A 22,101-nucleotide genomic window follows, 5' to 3' on the forward strand; every position below is an offset into this window, starting at 1 on the left:
GTAGGATCTGATGCTAACTCAGGGTAAATCTTATTATAAAGGAATTGAACTGTTAAACATCCATTTAATATCAGGGGTATTATGAGTAAAAATGGTTCACTGACAATAAATCTAAACATAATTAAACAGCAAAACACATTCTATGCAGCTCATAAAATTTCTTTCAATTAAAAAAATATAAAAGTGCAATTAGTTGTATTCTGGATAATCCAAGTAGGAAAGGATCTCACAAAAGAAGCTAAAAATATCGTATTTTATATAAAAAGCTTGGTTGCAAACTCAATGGCAATTGCTCCTCTATAAGAGCAAAAATTTGAAAGACATTTTAAGAAGACTTGAGAAAACCCCCAAACCCTAGAATCTTAGAACTGGAAAGAGACCTTTCCCTTTCCCTAGGTCCCTAGTACATGGGACAGAGAATACCTAGAGGGCCAAGAGGATAAATTAAGTATGCTGCCTGCCAAAAGGCTTGAGTGAGAGCTCCCTGAGTAGTACAATTGTGTACCCCACCCCCAGTCCTGCCCTGTCAGTCTTCCTGCCCACCCAGGACGACTCTTAAAGAGAAAAGTTGTTGCAGGGGAGTGCCTATGACCCTCCCTCACCTCATACACACACACACCAACCAACCATTTGTTCTTGACTCATTTACAGTTGCTCTTTCCTGCCTCACTCCCTCATTCCCAGATGTATCCCAGTCCTCCAGAGACCCCCTGCTGAATTTGGGACTCTGGTTACAGGATTACATTCTGCTCTGTTTTCTCTCTTTTTTGTTGCGGTTGTTGTTTTTAGGAATTTGGGAAGTTCAGTATGCACTACCACAAAATATGGCACTTGGACTATTCCCAGATGTGCCAATCAAATCCAACAACACATCAGAAAGATCATCCACCCAGACCACGTGGGATTTATCCCAGGTATGCAAGGATGGTTCAACATTTGCAAATCAATCAATGTGATACATCACATTAACAAACTGAAGAACAAAAACCATATGATTATCTCAATAGATGCGAGAAAACATTTCATAAAATACAACACCATTTCATGATGAAAACTAAGCAAATTGGGTATAGAAGGAACATTCTTCAACACAATCAAAGCAGTTTTTGACAAAACCATGGCCAACATCTTATTGAATGGGGAAAAGTTGGAAGCATTGCCATTAAGATCTGGAAGCAGACAAGGATGTTCACTCTCACTATTGCTATTCAATATAGTCCTGGAAGTTTTAGCCAGAGATGTTAGGCAAGAAAGAGATATTAAAGGGATATAAATTGGGAAGGAGGAAGTGAAACTGTCCCTATTTGCAGATGACATGATTCTATACAAAGGGGATCCAAAAGACTCCACTAAAAGACTACTAGAACACATAAAAGAGTTTGGTAAAGTGGCAGGATAATAAATTAACACATAAAAATCAATAGCTTTTGTATACATAGACAATGCCATGGCTGAGAAAGAACTTATAAGATCAAATTCATTCACAATAACTACAAAAAAATTAAATACCTTGGAATAAATTTAACCAAGGACATCAAAGATCTCTATGATGAAAATCAGAAAAAATTAAAGAAAGAAATAAAAGAAGACCCCCCAAAATGGAAAAATCTTCCATGTTCATGGATTGGAAGAATCAGCATCATCACTGGGGAGTGAACCAGCTAATGGAAGACCTCTCTGTCTCTGCCTCTCTGTAACTCTGCCTTTCAAATAAATAATTAAAATCTTAAAAAAAATGAAATCCTGTCTTTTGCAACAACATGGATGCAACTAGAAAACATTATGTTTATGGAATAAGCCAGTATCAAAAAGAAAATACCATATATTCTCCCCAATCTGTGGTAACTAATAGAGTAACTAAAGGTAATCTATGGAAGTGAAATTTATACTTTGTGATGTGATGACTTTGAACAGCCTTGTCTCAACTATTGAGGAACAATTTTGGTTTTTTTTCATCCTATTTGTTTACTTAGTATAGGGTTAATCTTATGTGTATAAATTTAATTGAAAATAGATGTTATTTAAAAATTAGAATGAGAATAGGAGAGGAAGGAGGAAGAAGGGTGGGAGTATAGGTTGGAGCGTGGGCCCCTGCACCCATGTGGGAGACCCAGATGAAGCTTTGGGCTCCTGGCTTCAGCCTGACAGCCCTGGCCTTTGCAGCCATTTGGGGAGTAAACCAGCAGATGGAAGACCTCTCTCTTTCTGCCTCTGCCTCTGCCTCTCTCTGTGGCTCTGACTTTCAAACAAATAAATAAATCTTACAAAAAAAAAAAAAAAACTCTTGCTCCTCATTGGCTTCTTCTGTGACATCTCAGTGGACTTGTCTCCATGGCACATAGGATTTCCCTAGCCATCCTGTAGCTGGAGTAGGCCTTCCTTCCTACCATGAGACCTGTTCGTCTCACCATTCTGTCTCACTTCTCATAGCAGGGATGATTTTCTAAACCTTTCTTATATATTTATATTTGCATTATAGATTGTAAGCTTCATCAAGGCAGGAACCTTTCAAAACTCAGAACCTAGGAAATGAGCCATTGCAGAAATAAATTAAGCTCATATGAAATTTTGGAGGCCTTGCACCTCTAATACCCCATAGCATTTCCCACCAGCACTGTTGCTAATAAACTTATCTCTGCCTGCTTGCCAACCAAGTCAGAGCTGTACTGCTTTCTAATCTATGTACAACATTGAAGGCGGTCATTTGGAAGCCACATAGAGACCATTCCCCGAATGATCTAATTTTTAAAAATGTGTGAGAACAGAGAAAGCACCTGTATATTCACACATGATATTGTTTATCAGTTAGGTGTCTAATATGACAGGTGCTATGTTAGGCACTGGGTAACATAGGATATACATTTCTGTGTCCAGATATGTGTGAAGATGTAGTAATGAGAAATGTAGACAAAGACCTCTATCTCCATCTAGACATAAGTACGCAGATATTCTTCAGAATCAACAAAAGGACTGGAGTCTCAAACAAATTGAACAAACTCACAAACTTAGGAATGAGAAGAAAATGTGGGAGAAACAAATTCTAATCTTTTTTTTAAAAAAAAAAGAGATTTGCTTATATATTTGAAAGTCAGAGTTACAAAGAGGCAGAGGCAGAGACAGAGAGAGAGCTCTTCCATCCACTGGTTCACTTCCCAAATGGCCACAATGGCCGGAGCTGAGCCGATCCAAAGCCAGGAACCAGGAGCTTCTTCCAGGTTCCCATGCAAGTGCAGGATCCCAAGGACTTGGGCCATCTTCTACTGCTTTCCCAGCCCGTAGCAGAGAGCTGGATCAGATGTGGAGCAGCCAGGACTCGAATTGTCATCCATATGGGATGCCAGCACTTCAGACAGTGGGTTTACCTGCTATGCCATGGTGCTGGCCCCAAATTCTAATCTTGATTGCTAACTCCTCAGCCCTAATGCATAGGGTTTTCATAAGTAGTGGGTAACATGATCGTATAAAGCTTTGCCCACAGAGCCTGACATAGAATATGTTCAGTAAAAGCTGTTTCTGGTGATAGTTTCTACTCATTGTATGATGTATCTTATCTGACATTGTGGCCGGGATGGCCTATATTTAGGGGCAACTTCCCTACAACTTCCTACACTTCCCTACACTATAGCTTCCACCTACTTCAGGGTCCTGCATCCCAGTCCTTTCCCAGTCCCTGAATAGACTAAAGAATTTAGAAGAAAAGGGTTAAGGTGCCTAACGTGTTACTAGTTTGGGGAGCTAATCTGGACTATTTGTCAGTGTCACCCACACTGCTCACTCTTAGCCACTTTCAGAGTGTACACGAAGGACTTTGCATAAATCAACATTTTTCATTTTATTTATTTATGAGGGGAATGAGACAGAGAGTGAGAGAGAATTCCCCTCTACTGGTTCAGTCCCCAGATGCTCACAGAGGTTGAGGCTGGGGCACCTGGGAACCAGGAGCTCAAGCCAGGTTCTGCCATGTGAGTGGCAGGAACTCAACTACTTGAGTCACCGTCCCTGCCTCCCAGAGTCTGCATTAGCTTGAAGCTGGAGTCAAGAGCCAGAGCTGGAGGTTAAACACAGGAACTCGCACGTAGATGAAGGCCAAATCCGCACACCCAACCAACTCTTATAATCTTCAAGGTAATCCTATCTGTGGCAGCCGCTCTGTTCAGTTTCACAAGCTGTACACTGCACAACTCTTGGGAGTTCTATTCACATAGAAAATCAAGATATGAAAGCAACTTCTATCAGGCAAAAACAACAAAAACAAAGGCTCTAAGAGACTAAATGGCAAACCTAACTTAGACATCACCTACTCTTGGAAGCTTAGCTGGTGGCCATAATACAATATATGAACATGCATACCCATATATTATTCTCAAATATTTTTAAAAATTAGGCTTTCAGCGAGTGTACTCCATTTGGCTTTGCAAACTGACTTCCTTCGTGAGTGTTACACATACATTAGAAGGCAGAGCAGCTCTACTTGCCTAGCAAACAAATGTATAAATTAACTGCCATCTATGCTAGTGAAAGCTGGAGTTTAAGACCTAGCCTTATGGAAAGCTACTAGGAAAAACTGTCAATTTAATAAAACCTCAGGGGGCCAGCGCTTTGGCGTATCAGGTAAAGCTGCTGTCTTGCATTGCCAGCATCCCATATGGTTGCTAGTTCAAGACCCAGCTGCTCCATTTCTGAGCAGCTCTGTGCTATGGCCTGGGAAAGTAGTAGAAGATGGCCCCGGTGCTTGGGCCCCTGCACCCGCGTGGGAGACCTGGAAGAAGCCCCTGGCTCCTGGCTTCAGATTGGCACAGCTCCTGCTGATATGAACATTTGGGGATTGAGCCATCAGATGGAAGATTCTCTCTCTCTCTCTCTCTCTCTCTCTCTCTCTCTCTCTGCCAATGCTTCTGCCTCTGTAACTTTGCCTTTCAAATAAGTAAAGAAATCTTTTTTTTAAATCCCTTAATAAAATAGAACCTTAGTTACAGCAGAACTGAAAAGTTTGTCAGTTCTTCTATGCAACCTTGAATCTTGCAGCTCTTGCACAAGTTATTGGCATTTAGAAACTAGATCATAACCCTCAGTGCAGAAGAAGTATCTTGTCTCTCTCCGTATCCCTGGTTCATTGAAAAGTGTTTGTCATATATTAGATGCTCAATAAATCTTTGGATTGAATGATAATAAAGGTAACACATTAGTAAAGCTGGCTTTATTGAATTTCAAATCCCCAGATTGGTTGGATTTCTACTCCCCACTGTACCACAGTAACTTTTAACCTGGTGTAACAAAGTTTACTAATGTCACAGATATGTCAATGTGACCTTCCAGAAATTGCATTCAAAATTTTATGCATGTCTATATTTGTGACTTTTTTTCACTAGTTAATACCCGTAGTTTTTGCCACATCTCTACATGCTTCCATGACCCAAACAGACTAAGAGTCACCATCCAGTTGTGTCTAACTTTTGTCTGTGACAGTTCCCCAGGGCTCTGTTAGCAGTCAGTCGTCCCATGGTCAGCCCCGTCAGTCCTCCTATTGCTCTGACCTTGATGTACATCATTTACCCAGCGAACAATGCGCCAACACATGATTTGTCCCTTCCCCATCTGGTGGTGATTCCTGCCCTTTCACCTTTGCTTCTCAGTGCCTGAGACTTGAATCTGTTACTGCATTTCTGGATGAATGGATTTTTTTCAGCTTTTGTTGTTTTTAATTAAGGAAAATTCCCATAATATAAATTAATTGCTTTAAGGTGTTCAGTTAAGTGCCATTTTAGCACTTTCGCAAGGCTGTGCAAGCATCATCTCTGTCTAGTTCCAAAACATTTGCATAATCCCGGAAGGAAATTAGATACCCATTAGGTGTTCTTTATTATTTCCTCACTCTGTCACCTGGCAACCACTAATCTGTTTTGTCTATGTGGATTTACTTACTCTGGATATATATTTTATGTGAATAGAATCATACAACATGTGGGCTTTTATGACTGGCTTCTCTCGATGAATGTACTATTTCCTGGGTTCATCCGCGTTGCAGTATGTGTTAGTGTGAGAACTTCATTACTGTTCCCATGGCTGGTGCCTACCACACTTTGTTTGGCTCCTCTGCAGTTGACAGATACTCGGTTGTTTCCATTTCTGAGCTGTTGTGAACAGTGAACATTTGTGCTGTTGTGCTTATTTGAATACTTGCCTTCAATTCTTTGGTATACATACGAGGGTGCTTCAAAAAGTTTGTGGAAAAAATAGAATGAAAAGCCAAGTTCATTTTAGTGCAAAGAATTTTTGAACTCCACATACAATTTTTCCATAAATTTGCATTTCCTATAAATTTTTTGAAGACCTCTAACACTTGGGAGTAGAAACACTGGGGCATAAGATGCATCTGAAGGCTTCATTCTTTACAGTGCTTTAACAGCATTTTCAAATATTTATTTTTTAAAATGTCTCTATCCTTTTAAGCAGCAAAAGAAAGAGCCACTAATTAGGTATGCTGAAAGAAAATTCAATTCACTACAAATTATCTAGGAACTGTATGCACCATTCCGGCCATGGAGAATCAATCCTGCTCAGGGAACTAATGAGCCCTAGCTTCTCCATTAAATTGGTGCCTGTCATTTAAAATTATACACGGATGTATACATACCTGCATGTGGGGTGATTTATGTATGTATAAATAGAACACGTACCCAGTATTTTTAAAGCAACTCATGCACTATAAACTACAGACTTCAAATCTGTCTTCTTTACTTACACCTTTTATATTTTATTACAGCCCTGATTTACAACTCTTTCATTAATCACCAACGGCAATAGCATGCAAATCCTTGAAGTGATAATCCACACCAGAAACAGGAGTAATTAAATCATATCTGCACTTCTGAAATCAAGCTTATACCTGTCTCTCAATAGCAAGAGCCCTCCAACACTCCACCCCCAGAGGATATTAACATGTTCGATTCTTCTTCCACTCTCCCTCCTCAGTGTTGACATACTGCTTCCATTGCAGCTATTAAGGCTACTAAGCATAGCCACGGGACAGGATGCTAGACTCCCAGTGGCTCAGATGAGAAGAAAAGCACAGATGAAAGGAATGGGCCACGATCTCTGTAGGCAAGTCTGGTGGCGTGTGCAAGCGAAGGCAAGCTGCCTCCATGGGAACACTTGGATGAGCAAGCTCGTTGATATCAAGATCCCAGTCCCAGCACACAGGGAGATCTAGACGTCTCCAGAACGGTCGTTTGCTTTTGTTTGTTTTTATGTTCTATTCCACTGTGTGTTAAAAATGCAACTTCCTCTCCTGACCAGATTTTTAAAACAACATAAGAGTGCTTAAAAAATATAGGGAGAAAACACTGGCCAGAGGCAAGGGGTTAGGGAGGGGGGGAAGGGAGGTCTGCACACTGGCGATGGCAGTCGTGTCCAGTGTTCAGGGGCACTGCCACAGGACCGACCTCATCACATATGGTGTGTCGGCTCAAATTTCCAGTCAAATGTTAATTCCCATAATTACAATGTTAGAAATATGGAAGCTTAAGAATGATGGTCAATAGAGATATTTATTATAATGCCTCGAAAGATATAGATGTTGAAAATTTTTAGAAGAAAAATGTATGGGGTGATTTTAGAGGTACCAAAAATTTCTCACAAAGGTCCAGTTTAATTTAACACAGATTTTAAGGTCATTACTGCTTTAATTTTTAAATTTTCTTTGGGAGTTCAGAGTGGCAGATTAAGTGGCTCTGTCCTACACAAAATTTTGAGGAACATAAGTTTACCTTGGGGGCTCCAGCCTCTGTATTTGACAAATCTTTTCTCTGCACTCCTGTAATGTCCTCTGTCTTCAAGCTTTATCTATTTTCTTAAGAAAAGCTAATCTTAGAAAGGAGCTGATAAAGTCAATCCTGCTAAGATATTAATGACTGGAAATTGACTCCCAGGGGTTAGTTAAGCCTTAAGCCAACACTAAAAAAAAAAAAAAAAATTCTGATAGTACAATTTTAATCCAAATCACTTAAACTTAAAAATATAGTATTTGAAAGAGACTGGCAGTTTTTCCCCAAAGCCTGAGTTCCACAAGTGAAATATCATGACTAAATTCTGTATTTATAAATGAATGTCTCTAAAATCTTTTTATCCTCAGTGAGATACATATGATAAAATACCAATGTGTGTTTACATTTATTACAGTACAATTTATAATAACAAAGCAAAAATGAGGAAATAAATGTTCATCCACAGGAGAACAGGTAAATGATTGAAATACAGTGAATTATCATGCAAGCTTTATTTTTTGTTTTGATGAGCTAAAAATGATCAAATGAGGTTGATATTTGTTTGTTAAAATGATAAAGCTCTCCCAAAACATTGTTAAATGGACACAATACATTTAAATGGTAGCTGTGACAGTACAAGTGAATCTACCAGTTCTTTTTTGTTTTTAATTTTTTTATTTGAAATGCATTTTAACATAAGTAGTGCTCCCAAAATAATGTATTCCCGTGAACCCATTCCCAGCCTTGGCAGTTCTTACCATTGGCCTTATTTCCTTCAGCATATGTTTATATAGTATATATTAACAAAAATCCGGGTAAATTTGGATTCCCTGTGCCCTTTATCTCCTTTTCCTTGTACCTTATTCAACTCTTGGGAAGCATGAGTCAAGAGCGTCCGGAGCATGTTTGTTTTTATACTTTTTTACCCATGTACCTGTATGTGTAACATGGAAGCAGTGTTCTTGCTTTTGTGTCTTCTGAAATTTGCATAAACTCAATGACTTCGCTGACTTTTCTTACTCCTCTATTACTCTGAAGCTGGTTTTCGTCACTCTGCATTCTTTTTGAGTGTGACTGCAGTTGTGTTTTTTTTCAGAAGGTAGATGCTCGCTTCTGCATGGCAGCTTCCTGGTGGCAGCCACAGGCTGCTGTTCATCACATTGACATCCGGAAGGAAGAACTAGGAACCAGCGGGGGCAGGCAGGATATTTGCTTTTTCTTTTACTTCCTCTAAGGAATTTGAAATTTCACTTTCGCTGTCATTTTGGTAATCAAATTGTTTTCTGAATGAGAAAATTTCTTTCCAGTTGATGTGGCAAGGGAAGTGCCTATATTGTGGCAGGTTAAATGCTTTTCCCCTGGCAACATGATATGTCATGTTACCAAGGTGGACTGTGACTCTGAGGGACCTCATGTCTTATGAGAGCAGCAGAACTTTTAGAGAAGTTCCAGGTTCTAAGGCCTGCAGAGGAGGTGGGGGCAAGAGATTGCAAAGAGGAGGGGGGCAGCTAATTGCTTTTTGGAAAACTGCCCAGTGGTAGTGCCATTAACAGGGACAGGGAAGATGACTGAGTGGGCTGCATATTACATGTACAGAGCAGAAACGTTGGAAAGGAAGTGAATATATCTCGTTTCAAGTCCTAGTTCTGCCACTGATAACCACATGTTTGATCCATTCGCATAACCCTCTGGTTTAAGTTCTTTCTGTCAATAAAATGAGAAGATCAGACTTCTTCATTCATTCATAAATTTGGTAAATGTTTGTTGAACCTCTAGTAGACGCTGGGTATGCCAGGCACTACATAGGTCCTGGCAATATAAAAGAGAACAAGATGGAGTCTCCTTCCTCCAGAGCTGCCAGCCTTGAACTAGAGACTGGCTCACATTCTGGGAACTGAGCCACCAACAGCTAGAAATAGGAAGAGTGCCAACCAACAAAGGAGTGCTGGGAATTTTCCTGGGAAGATTGGATGGGGCTAAGTCAAAGATCAGATGACAGAAAAAAGAATAATTACTCTGTCTCTGCAAGGGTCCTGGTCCCCGCACAGAAAAGATCCCCACTTTCTCGGAACTTGGGGGGCATGGTTTCAGCTAAGGAGCAACAGATGTTTCAGAAGCACCGCCAGAAGAGGAACACCACTTGATAATATGCAGGAGATGTGTAATGTTTGGATCAAGTTCAACAAAGATAGGAAATTTCATTTGTGTCTTAATCATGTATGCCTTGATAATCGCTTTAATTGTTTTTAAATGTATGAAATTTAAAATGACTGACACATAAACTGAATTACAATGGATCAAATGGGGGGTGGAGTGGCTTTTGGATGAGAACGCTCCCCTTTCATGTTGGAAGCGCCAGTTGGCTTTGCAGTGATGACATGAGTGACACAGAGGAGGTGTCTGTGTGCAGGGGCTGAGGGTTGTCTTGGGAGTCAGTTCTCAGACCTGTCAAGGAGGGACTTCCCTACCAGCAGTAGAGCCAAAGTTGAGGATAAACAGAGAAGCACTGATGGACCTCCTGGGACGCAGCTTGGAGGCCCATGAGATTGAGAGAGTTAATGAATATCTTATAAAACAGTGATAATAATAACCAATTCCCAGGTTTGCCATGAGGGAGAATTAGTTTTAAAATGTGTAAAAACATAGTATAATCTACCAGGGGCTTTAATAATTATTATTTGATTGGGGGATTTTGGAAGATATATGTAATGCACTTTCTAGAAGTTCTTTCATTCCTTGGGCTTGTGAAAAGGCGCCACAAGCCAATTGGCCATATCCATTTCAAGTCTTTTGTGAATAACCACCTTGCCTATTGGTTTGTGAGAAAGACTGTCACTCCCAGAGTGAGTAACACATGATCTAGTATGGCAGAAGTCTGGAGGTATTTAGCAAACTATGAACTTTACTAAATCTAGGTAGGGAATTCAGATGGGTGTTTAAATTAGGAACATAAACACACACACACATAAATCCCAGAGCCTTAAAAGCCCTTATGGGATGTGGCCTATGATGAGAAGTTTGGAATTGTAATCTTTATTTTTCTTAGCTCTTTTTCTATTATCCCTTATTTTAGCAAATACATTGTCACATCTGAAGCTTAAAAAACTATGTCCAAACTCTTCCAAGCTAATAACAGCTATGGCAAAATTGCACAGAATCTTTTTTTTTTTTAGCACTCTTACATCCTTTGTCACAGAAAACACATTCTTTGTCACAGAAAACACAATCTTAGTAGCTAGATGTTTAGAGATAAATGGGCCCCAAATTAAAACACTTTTGAAATAACATGGTTCTTTTTTTCTGTAAACACGGTCAAGAAAAACAATTTTCTAGCCCAAAATAATCAATAGCCTCAAAAGATTTTCCAATATTCTAATAATGGAATGGCTTCTGCATACATTACTCAAATTTAACAATTTGCAGTCATTATTTAAATGAGAGACTTGAGGATGTTGGCAATTTAGGAGATGTCTGAATAAAAGAAGCCATTTGGACTTTATAATTATTCATCCCAAAAGAAAATTATGGGGTGCTTCTCTGTGTTTCTCAGAGCAAATGGAATAGAGAAATGAGAAAGAAACAATATGAAGAAATTCAGAAAATAAAAAGAGGAAATCTCAACTGAAGATAACAAGTTTGCCGTGGTTTGGGCAATAGGTTTTGGCTAGTGTTTGAGAAGAGGTAGTTTTTTTTTTTGTTTTTTGTTTTTTTTGTTTTTTTTTTTGTTTTTTTTTGCATGTTGTTGGAGGCACACACATATCTTGAGAGAAAGTTCCAGAATGAAATGGATCTCCTTTGGAATTATTGAAACCTGAGGTGATGTGGGAATAAACTCAAAACCCAAATGCTGTATCAATGTGATAGCATTTCTGGAAGAAGGTCATGGACCAGAGCAGCACAAATCCTAAAACAAAGAGCAACTGGAACAGGGTCCAGTTAGGAACCGGCTGTCCGGGTTCCCAACCAGCGCAGGGAGGAGACAGAGGAGAAATGACATACAGCAGCTATTCAATGGCCCAATGGAGCAACTTCGCTTATCCAAGCACAAAAATGAAAGTTTCTGAGTTTTCCCCCCAAGAACTACTACTCTATTGACAACCAATGGGCATGGCTTTGTTCCCAGTGAGCAGTAAACTTCCTCGAAGACACAGCAAACTGTTTCCATAACTTGCCCGCACGCTTGTTTATTAAACCAGGGTGATTTTCTTTGCTAGGAGTTAATTTTCCCCTATTAAAAGTTTCCATCTCGGCCAGCGCCGCAGCTCACTAGGCTAATCCTCCGCCTGCAGCGCCGGCACACCGGGTTCTAGTCCCAGTTGGGGCGCCGGATTCTGTCCCGGTTGCCCCTCTTCCAGGCCAGCTCTCTGCTGTGGCCTGGAAAGGAAGTGGAGGATGGCTCAGGTGCTTGGGCCCTGCACCCACATGGGAGACCAGGGGAAGCACCTGGCTCTTGGCTTCGGATCGGCGCGGTGCACCGGCCACAGCGGCCATTGGGGAGGTGAACCAACGGAAAAGGAAGACCTTTCTCTCTGTCTCTCTCTCTCTCTCTCTCACTGTCTAACTCTGCCTATCAAAAAAAAAAAGTTTCCATCTCACAATCAGTTTAAAGATTCCTTCCCACGCACCTCCCCACCATTGTCTACACAGGTTGGCTTGAGACTTCAGAAGCTTGGACAGGAGGACAGGAGAGGGTGTTGGCTGAGGGAGGATGCAAAGGGAAACAAAACTGTGTCCTTATGAGCTCCACAGAGAAAATGGTTTCCCTTTTATAGGTATCCTCCAGGGCAGCCTTTCACCCACGGGAATAGGTTGCCTTGCTTCTGCTGCAGATATACCTTCATTCTCTAGACTCTTCCCAGGCACACCCTTGGTGCTTTGGGGACAGTCTTCTTGTTCTTCACCATTGCAGAAAATGAAAGCTTCGCCATGCCAGCTTTCTTTTTCCCATTTGGAAACACCAAGGCAAGTCATCAAGCAAACACTCAACCAGTAAGTAAGAAGCCATTTCTCCTTTCCATACAAGTCTGTAGACCTTAAAAACAATGCTCTCGGCTAGAGAATCATTTGAGACCAGTGTGTACCAAATGCAGGGTGGAGGGAAGTGTCCACTCATTGCAGAGAATAAGGTAGTGCATTGCCTTTGGAGAAATATTTAAAACTAGTAAAGCCAACTATAAATACGTCTGTTTTTCTGTTATCACTATACATCAACAATTTTGAGAAATGTCAGTGATAAAACATTTCTCCCCACAAATATCTCTTGCTGGTCTAAGTTCTAAATAATTACTGATTATTTATGTGTATGTGCTTTAAGTCAGTACATTTTCATTCCTTATTATTTAATAAATAATTATATTCCACATGGAAATTAATTTGGAGAAATACCCATTAATCAGTTGGATCCTAACACACATAGAGTTTTAGTAACTTAAAGAGTAAGTTCATAAAGAGTAAGGTTTGAGCCGGCGCCGTGGCTTACTAGGCTAATCCTCCACCTTGCGGCGCCGGCACACCGGGTTCTAGTCCCGGTCGGGGCGCCGGATTCTGTCCCAGTTGCCCCTCTTCCAGGCCAGCTCTTTGCTGTGGCCAGGGAGTGCAGTGGAGGATGGCCCAAGTACTTGGGCCCTGCACCCCATGGGAGACCAGGAGAAGTACCTGGCTCCTGCCATCGGATCAGCGCGGTGCGCTGGCTGCAGCGCGCCGGCCGTGGCGGCCATTGGAGGGTGAACTAACGGCAAAAGGAAGACCTTTCTCTCTGTCTCTCTCTCTCACTGTCCACTCTGCCTGTCAAAAAAAAAAAAAAAAAAGAGTAAGGTTTGATGTGGATCCAAACATTATAGTACTCCATATTCTTACTTTTAAGGGGCAATTCAAAATTATGATGATAGCATGTAGAGAGAGAATAAATAGAAAGAAATATAATTATTTCTTCAAACTTCAAACCTGCTATACTTTTTGGCCCCTTGGAGTCTTTGTGTCTAAAATGTAAAGGACATAGGCAGTGTAAAATGTGAAGTTTGGCATAGCTGGTTTGTACACTCAAATCTAAGTTTCTATATGCAATATTTTCCTGAATTTCAATAATATCTTTTAAGGGTTTAAATATAGTCCTATTTTAAATTGCAGGATAAAGAATAAATCCAGTCTATTAGGAATCAAGTCAGTGGTGCCAGCTAGTAGTGGCAGATATCTTTAAAAGGGCAGTACTGGGCCCGGCGCCGCAGCTCACTTGGCTAATCCTCCACCTGCGGCACCGGCATCCCAGATGGGCACCGGGTTCTAGTCCCGGTTGCTCCTCTTCCAGTCCAGCTCTCTGCTGTGGCCCGGGAGTGCAGTGGAGGATGGCCCAAGTGGGCCCTGCACCTGCATGGGAGACCAGGAGGAAGCACCTGGCTCCTGGTTTCGGATCAGTGCAGCGCCGGCCGTAGCGGTCATTTGGGGGGATGAACCAACGGAAGGAAGACCTTTCTCTCTGTCTTTCTCTCACTGTCTATAACTCTACCTGTCAAATAAATAAATAAAAATCTTAAAAAATAAATAAAAGGACAGTACTTTGGAATTATTGTTCCAGCATTCTGCGTGTTTCTTCACACACTGATCAAATGTGAAAAGCTATCAACTGCGTTCATATGAAGATGACAAAGTTGAAATAAAAGAACCATTCTGAGGCTTCTTTGCTGTTGCAGGAAGATCTGCTGAGCCCACAGAAGAGATGTGTTGATATCAGCCTCCATTGTGGCCAATGTTACAGCGGAGTTGAAACTATGAAAGACACAGTGGAGTTAAGGCCCTTTGTGGGTCAAAGGAATTACTCCTGATGTTTATGCATATTTTATGTAAATAATCCTTTAATTTTTGCAGAGCTCATTCTTTTGGAAGTGGCCATTTATGGATGGCTCATTTGACAACTTTGGAAAAAATTTGTTCATTCGTTTAATTCTCACCTCAATGATAGAACACAGTACAGAATGGATCTCTAATAGTGAGAATACCCTTTCCAGATTAGAGGTCATGCTCATTATGGAACTGCATGGTCCAAACAAGTCTGAAAAGTCGATTTCAACCTTCAATGTGTTATGCAATCCAAAAACAAAGCGGACCCAGGAGGATTAATTAAAAATTTCTCTCTGTTACATGCAATTTTTCTTTCCTGAATTATTTTTCTTTCTGGTATGAAGTTTGAGGTGAGTTTCATAGGACTCCAGAATATTTTCAGACAGCCAAAATAAGCCTTGAACAATGGGCAATGAAACAACAAGCTTTAAAAGCATTCCTTAAAGATCAAAATACAGAAATTCTTAAGAACATTGTAATTATGCCACATAATATTAAAGGGCCACAAATTCACTAAAAAATGGCATATAAATGAAAAATTCTGAACTATTGCAAATTCAGAGAGAAATCTTATCTGAGCTTCTCTTATCTGACTGTAGCTATTTTTCTAGAGTCAGCTGCCACAAATGCCCAAACTCCAAAGGAGGTCTCCAGCCAGAAAGGTAACTGACTTGGACAGTGGGACATTGTCAAGTCTCATTAGAATTTTCCACACTTTGAAGCCCTAATCCCGCTACCCCACCTGCCTGTTAAGCCAGTTTATAAACCTGTATCTCTAGATGTTCGGGAAACTACTCTGTAGAGGAGTCCACAAGTATGTTTGGTGTATCTCCTATTCATCTATTATTAATGAATTCTGAAGTTGCTTATCACTCAGACTTAAATTTGTAGAGGAAAAACTTTTCTTCTTAAAAATATATAAGCAAATGGATGCTTACATAGAAAAAAATCTCATTTTAAATAATTCTGGGGCCGACACTGTGGCATAGTAGATAAAGCCTCCACCTGCGGGGCTGACATCCCTTGTGGGAGCTGATTGAGTCCTGGCTGCTCCACTTCTGATCCAGCTCCCTGCTAATGGCCTGGGAAGTCAGTGAAAAATGGCCTAAGTGGTTGGGCCCCTGCACCCATGTGGGAGACCCGGAAGAAGCTCCTGGCCCCTGGTTTCAGATCAGCTCAGCTCTGGCTGTTGCAATCACTTGGAGAGTGAACCAGCAAATGTAAGATTTCTCTCTCTGTCTCTCCCTCTGTCTGTAACTCTGTCTCTCAGATGAATAAATCTTTTTTAAAAATAAAGGAGAATACCAGGAGAAATGATAAGAGATCATATTTTGCTAGCACATACAAAAAGTATTAGGATTTAACCATTTCATTGTTCTTACCAGAAACTATACATTGCATGAAAGAAAAGGGTCAAATAATGTCTCTGATGTTTTCTGAAGGATTTATTTATTTTATTTGAAAGTGAGAATTATAGAGAGACAGAGACAGACAGGGTTCACTCTCCAAATGGCCACAAGGGCCAGGGTCAGGCCAGGCTAAAGCTAAGAGCCAAGATCTTCTTGCAAGTCTCTCACATGGATGCAGGTGCCCAAGCACTTAGACCATCTTGCACTGCTTTCCCAGGCTCATTAGCAGGAAACTGGATCAGAAATGGAGCAGCCACCAGCACCTATATGGGATACCAGTGCTATAAGCAGAGGCTTAACCCACTGTGCCACAGCCCCAGCTCCAGTGTCTCTAATTTTTGTGCCAGAAGAGAAATTTCAAAAGTATTTACAAAATAAGATTTAAATATACCTGAATTTACTAATAAAGATAAATTGTGGGGGGAAAATTGACTGGGGATATTTGAAAGGTGCTAGAGAGATTCTAAAGAATAAATTACATGTTCACTATTGTAATTTCTAGAATTTATTGTAAAATGAGATTTTTATGTGTCTCTGATCAACTGACACTTAGACTTAAGACTTTTCCCTACTGTTTGTATGAGTTTACTTTGAAGAGTTTATGGCAGGGCCAATGTTGAGCATATGAGAATTGGTTCAAGTCCCAGATGCTCTATTTTTAATCCAGCTCCCTGTTAATGCATCTGGGAAAGCAGTAGATGGTGTCCCAAGTACTTGAGCCATGGCTACTAACGTGGGAGACCCTGATGCAGTTCCAGGCTCCTGGCTTCAGCTTAGCTTCTTAAGCTTTTTCCACTAGAACAAAGTCATGCAACACTACACATTATACATTATATGACAGTAACTTACAGATGTTGTCAATAGAATCAGAAGGAGAACACATTTAATCTTTAAGGAACCCAAATAACTTAAAATTCTATATAATACCATAGAAAAATTCAATATCCAAGGGGCATAAGTAGAATTAACTAAGATTTAACAAGTATTGATTTCTTCATTTAATGTAATAATTTTGCCATGTAGAGGAGGAGGGTACAAAATAATGACCAATACTGGTGTCTATCCTGTAGGAGATACCCTAGGTGTGCCAGAGCTGAGGCTGGCTCCTTCCTCTGCAGCCTTTTCCCCCAGACTCTCTGCTTTCCCCGTCTGGACCAGCTTATTCCATTCAGGGAGACTGAGGTGGAAATGGAGGCTTAGTAGCTGTAGAATAAATCAATAAGCCTTTACACGCCTCTAATCATTCTTTGTACCAGAATATGAGAATACTGAGCAACTTTTGTTCTCAAAATTGGCTTTTTTCTCAATTCTGAAAATAGAAGCTATTTTGACCAGCCCCTCAAACCACCACACAGTTTAAAACAAGGAGATCAGCTCTTGAATCACTTTTTTTTTTATTGAGAAGCAAAGAGAGAAACAGATGAATAGGCACAATAATGGGGCCTGGGCCAGGGTCACCACAAGTTGGAAATGCAATCCAGTTCTCCCGTGTGGATGACAGGAACCTCTGCCTCCAAAGTATGTGTTAGCAACAAGTTGGGATCAGGAGTTTGTGCTGGGTATTGAACCCAGATACTCTGATGTGGAACCTGTATGTTTTAGCCAGTGTCTTAACTGCCAGGCTGAACACAACTCCGATTGTTTTTTTGTTTGTTTGTTTGTTTGTTTAACCTGATTGTACCAGATTGGCATTGTTTAATATGAAACATTGATTTTTGTTTAATGGCACAATTTTGAGTCTTTCCCTAATAATGTTTTTTCAGTTCTCAGTATTTTGCACATCACTTCAACTTGAGTTTGTAAAATAGAATGGCAGAGAATTTTAAAACATGTGAAAACATAACCTTAGTACACAGAAGAAAAAATAGGGTGAATTAACTCTTCTTTCCCGCAGCTTCAGTATCAACAGAATTTTCCGGCAGTGGAAAACTTGCTTCTATTTCCTGTTGAAATAGAAATGTTGCTGATATGCACAGTGCTATTTTTGCAAAGATATGTATTTATTAAATTAGGTTTAGAAACTTGAGACTACATAATACAAATGCTGTCTGAAATGGTTCAGAGTTGCTCTCAGGCAAGTCATATTCCAATTTCTTCATCTGCTTTTTGCTTCCCCAGGTCAGAAGTGTGCAAGTTTGAGGGTGAATGATTTTCTCTGTGGCTCCCTCCTGGGGAGAAGTCATCAAAGCAGCCTGCAAACGAGCAGCCTGTGTTCCCTGGTCGATGAACCAGAAGGCTGGGCAAATGGAAGCCAGCTTCTATTGTTCTCTTTTCCTCCTGCCACTGGTTGGTAATTTAGGGACTTGAGATCAGTGTGTATTTGATTTTCTCTGGGTAAGCTAACCCATCAGGTGGAGCCCTTGGAACAGCACTGCAGAAAAGAGAAAGAAAAACAAGATAATGAAACTTAGGTGTCTTTTGATTTGGAAGGAGGCTTGCACTTTGTTTAATGGTTTCTTTTTAACACACACTGTGGAAAAAGAAAATTAAGGTTTCTGTATGTCTGCTCTCCACTAAAAGAGAATACTGGTTCTAGTTCAGTGACACAGAGGCAGGAAGCTTAGTAAGCCGAATTTAATCAATGTTGATATCTTCCTAAGAAATATTTTTAAAATTATGAATCTTTTCTTTGTTTAACAAAAGGCTATCTGGATTTGTTTTCTTCTATTTTTGTTCAATCCCCAAATGTTTAAACACTGAAAATTCAAAGGGAAAAAAATCTCAATCATAAAGGGGATAGAGAATGGTCTTGATCTACATAATGAGATCTTTTTAACTTGGGTTATATCAACAATTCTAGGTCATTTCCCTTATATTTCTTGAAATATCAATACTTCAATGAAATATACTGGCCTGAAATAAACATTTTCACAATTAATTAAGAGTGGCTTACAGTTCTACAAGTCACAGACTATTTGGAGTGAATGGCTCAAGATCTTTTTTTAATGCGTTAAACATGACTTTCTAGTCTATGTTTGCCATTATAAAGAAACAACTGAAGTCTCTCCCTCTCTCTGTCTATAACTCTACCTCTCAAATAACTTAAAAAGAAACAACTGGGGCCAGTGCTGTGGCGCAGCAGGTTAAAGCTCTGGCCTGAAGTGCCAGCATCCCATATGGGTGCCGGTTCAAGAGCCGGCTGCTCCACTTCCAATCCAGCTCTCTGCTATGGCCTTGGAAAACAGTAGAGGATGGCCCAGGTCCTTGGGCCCCAGCACCCATGTGGGAGACCTGGGGGAAGCTCCTGGCTCCTGGCTCCTGGCTTTGGATCGGCGCAGCTCCGGCCATTGCGGCCAACTGGGGAATGAGCCATTGGATGGAAGACCTCTCTCTCTCTCTCTGCCTCTCCTCTCTGTAACTCTGACTTTCAAATAAATAAATAAATAAATAAAAATCTTTCAAAAAAAAAAAAAGAGAGAATCTTGGGCCCAGTGACCTCCAGATCTCCTCTCTCATGACTGTTTCCTGAAGTCCTGGATTCATCACCAACCCCAGTATCACTTCCAGCTACCTGAGCACTGGTCCTCTTTTTTCAGCTTAAAAATCATTTTAACGTTTGCAACTTACAGCCACAATATGCAGACCAATAATATATGTGCCATCTTTATAGGACTTATTTTGTAAATTTATTTATATACATACAAAAAAAGACACTTCTTTTGTTTGGATGTGCAATTGAAACAGTCCTGTTAGCTTTGGCAAATGCAGAGACCTGTTAGAATCACCATAATCAAGGCAGAAAGTGCCATAATATTTTAAAGTGCCCTTTGTGTTGCCTTTCATAGTCAATGCCTGCCTCCAAACCCAAGCCTTGGGGACCAGTGATCTGTCCTCCCTACCAACAGCTTTGCCTTTTTCCAGAATGTTATATAAATAGAACCACAATGTAGGTGGATTTTGTATCTGGCTTCCTTCACTTAGCACGGATATTGGCAAACTTTCTCTGTAAAAAGACAGGTAGTAAATATTTTCAGCTTTGCAGGCCTTGCTGTCTCTGTTACAATTATTCAACTCTGACATTGCAGCATGAAAGCTGCCACAGACAGACATAAATAGATGGGTGGGGCTGGAGCTAGCCTGCAAACCAGCGAGTTTGCTGACCCCTGACTTAGCATAATGCATTTGAGGTTTTTCCATCTTATTGCCTCTATTAATTGTTTGGTCCTCTGATTTCTGAGTAATAATATTCCATTGTGTGGATAGATCACAGAGCATTTATCCATGCAACAGGGGACATTTGGGTTACTTCTATTTTTTGGCAATTATGAATTAAATTGTGCTATGGCCACCAAGTGTCTCCCAAAATCCATATACTGAAACTTAATCACCAATATAATTGTATGAAGAAGTGGGGCCTCCAAGAGGTGATTAGTCAGGAGTGTCTCACCTTTATAAATGAAATGAAGGACCTTACGAAAGAGGCTTGTTGCAGGATTTGGTGCTTACTCTCCCACCAAAGAGGACACAGAGGTCATCCCCTCTAGGAGATGCAACAAAATGCTACCCTACAATCAGATAGATTAGGCCCTCACCCCACACCAGACCTACCAGAGCCTTACTCTTGCATGTCACGGTTTCCAGAAATGTGACAAGTGAATTTCTATTTATAAATTGCCCATCATCGGGTATTTTGTTACTGCAGCACAAATAAAACTAAGACAAACTGCTCTCAACTCTCATTTACAGGCTTTTGTTTAAACTTAAAATACCCAGAAGTAGGATTACTGGACTATATGGTTTAGTTTTATAAGAAACTGACAGGGGTCAGCACTGTGGCATAGTGGGGAAAGGGGCCATCTGCAGTGCCGGCATCCCATATGGGCACTGGTTCATATCCCAACTGCTCTATTTCGATCCAGATCTCTGCTATGGCCTGGGAAAGCAGCAGGAGATGGTCCAAGTCATTGGGCCCCTGCACCTGCATGGGAGACCAGGAAGAAGCTCCTGGCTTTGGATCAGCACAGCTCCGGCCATTGCAGCCATCTGGGGAGTGAACCAGCATATGGAAGACCTCTCTCTCACTGCCTCTGCCTCTCTGTAATTCTGCCTTTCAAATAAATAAATCTTTAAAAAAAGAAAGAAACTGATAAACTGTTTTCCAGAGTGATTGTACATTTTGCATGCCCACCAGTGATATATGACAACTCTGCTTCTCCTTTTTCTTGCTGGCACTTGATATTGTCAGGTTAAAAAAAAATAACATTTTATTTAGATAAGGCAATAGTCAAAGTGGAAGTTCTCTCCTCCCTTCAGAGAAAGGTACTTCCTTCTTTGATGGCCCATTCTTTCTGCTGGGATCTCACTCACAGAGATCTTTCATTTAGGTCATTTTTCTTTGCCACAGTGTCTTGGCTTTTCATGCCTGAGAAACTCTCATGGGCTTTTTAGCCAGATCCGAATGCCTTAAGGGCTGGTTGTGAGGCCAGAGTGCTGTTTAGGACATCTGCCATTCTATGAGTCTGCTGTGTATCCCGCTTCCCATGTTGGACCATTCTCTCCTTTTTAATTCTATCAGTTATTATTAGCAGACACTAGTCTTGTTTATGTGATCCCTTTGACATTTAATCCTATAATTATGAACAATTATTAACTTAAACTGATCAATTTGACTAGTAAGATGGCATTGGTACATGCCATCTTGATAGGACTGAATTGGAAGTTCCACTTTGACTATGGCCTTATCTAAATAAGATTGGAGTTTGTGAACTCAAGAGGCTTCCATAGCCTTGGCAATTCATGACAAGATCCTCAGGTGATTACTGACATCATAAATAAGAGTGTCAATTGTTAAATCAGCAACGGGAGTCACTGTGAAACTATTCCCCATGTAGGATCTCTGTCCTTAATGCATTGTACTATGCGTATTAATGGTATAACTAGTAATCAAACAGTACTTGATATTTTGTGTATCTGTGTGGATGCAAACTGTTGAAATCTTTACTTCGTGTATATACTAAGTTGATCTTCTGTATATAAAGATAATTGAAAATGAATCTTGCTGTGAATGGGATGGGAGAGGGAGTGGGAGATGGCATGGTTGCAGGTGGGAGGGAGGTTATGGGGGGAAAAGCCGCTATAATCCAAAAGTTGAACTT

General features: G+C 40.5%; 1 protein-coding gene and 1 long non-coding RNA gene across 9 annotated transcripts in view; one reads left to right on the plus strand and one right to left on the minus strand.

The window, feature by feature from the left end:
- The window catches only part of LOC149126580 (uncharacterized), a 486,087-nt gene that overhangs the window by 266,520 nt on the left and 197,466 nt on the right, over window positions 1-22,101 (plus strand). The gene's annotated exons all lie outside the window — the stretch shown is intronic.
- The window catches only part of SH3BGRL2 (SH3 domain binding glutamate rich protein like 2), a 162,221-nt gene that overhangs the window by 17,282 nt on the left and 122,838 nt on the right, over window positions 1-22,101 (minus strand). For 3 of the 8 annotated variants that reach the window (XM_070073846.2, XM_070073843.2, XM_051854528.3), the window contains exon 4: window positions 17,988-18,377. The exons of the other annotated variants lie outside the window; for them this stretch is intronic. In XM_070073846.2, coding sequence (XP_069929947.1) covers window positions 18,354-18,377 — 24 coding nt within the window. In that variant the 3' untranslated portion in view covers window positions 17,988-18,353. Of the gene's footprint in view, window positions 1-17,987; window positions 18,378-22,101 lie in introns of those variants that run through there. 8 annotated transcript variants of the gene reach the window in all.

This window comes from Oryctolagus cuniculus, chromosome 5 (assembly GCF_051225735.1).
Source record: "Oryctolagus cuniculus isolate XC-2025 breed Fujian yellow rabbit chromosome 5, ASM5122573v1, whole genome shotgun sequence".
Classification (NCBI taxonomy): domain Eukaryota; kingdom Metazoa; phylum Chordata; class Mammalia; order Lagomorpha; family Leporidae; genus Oryctolagus; species Oryctolagus cuniculus.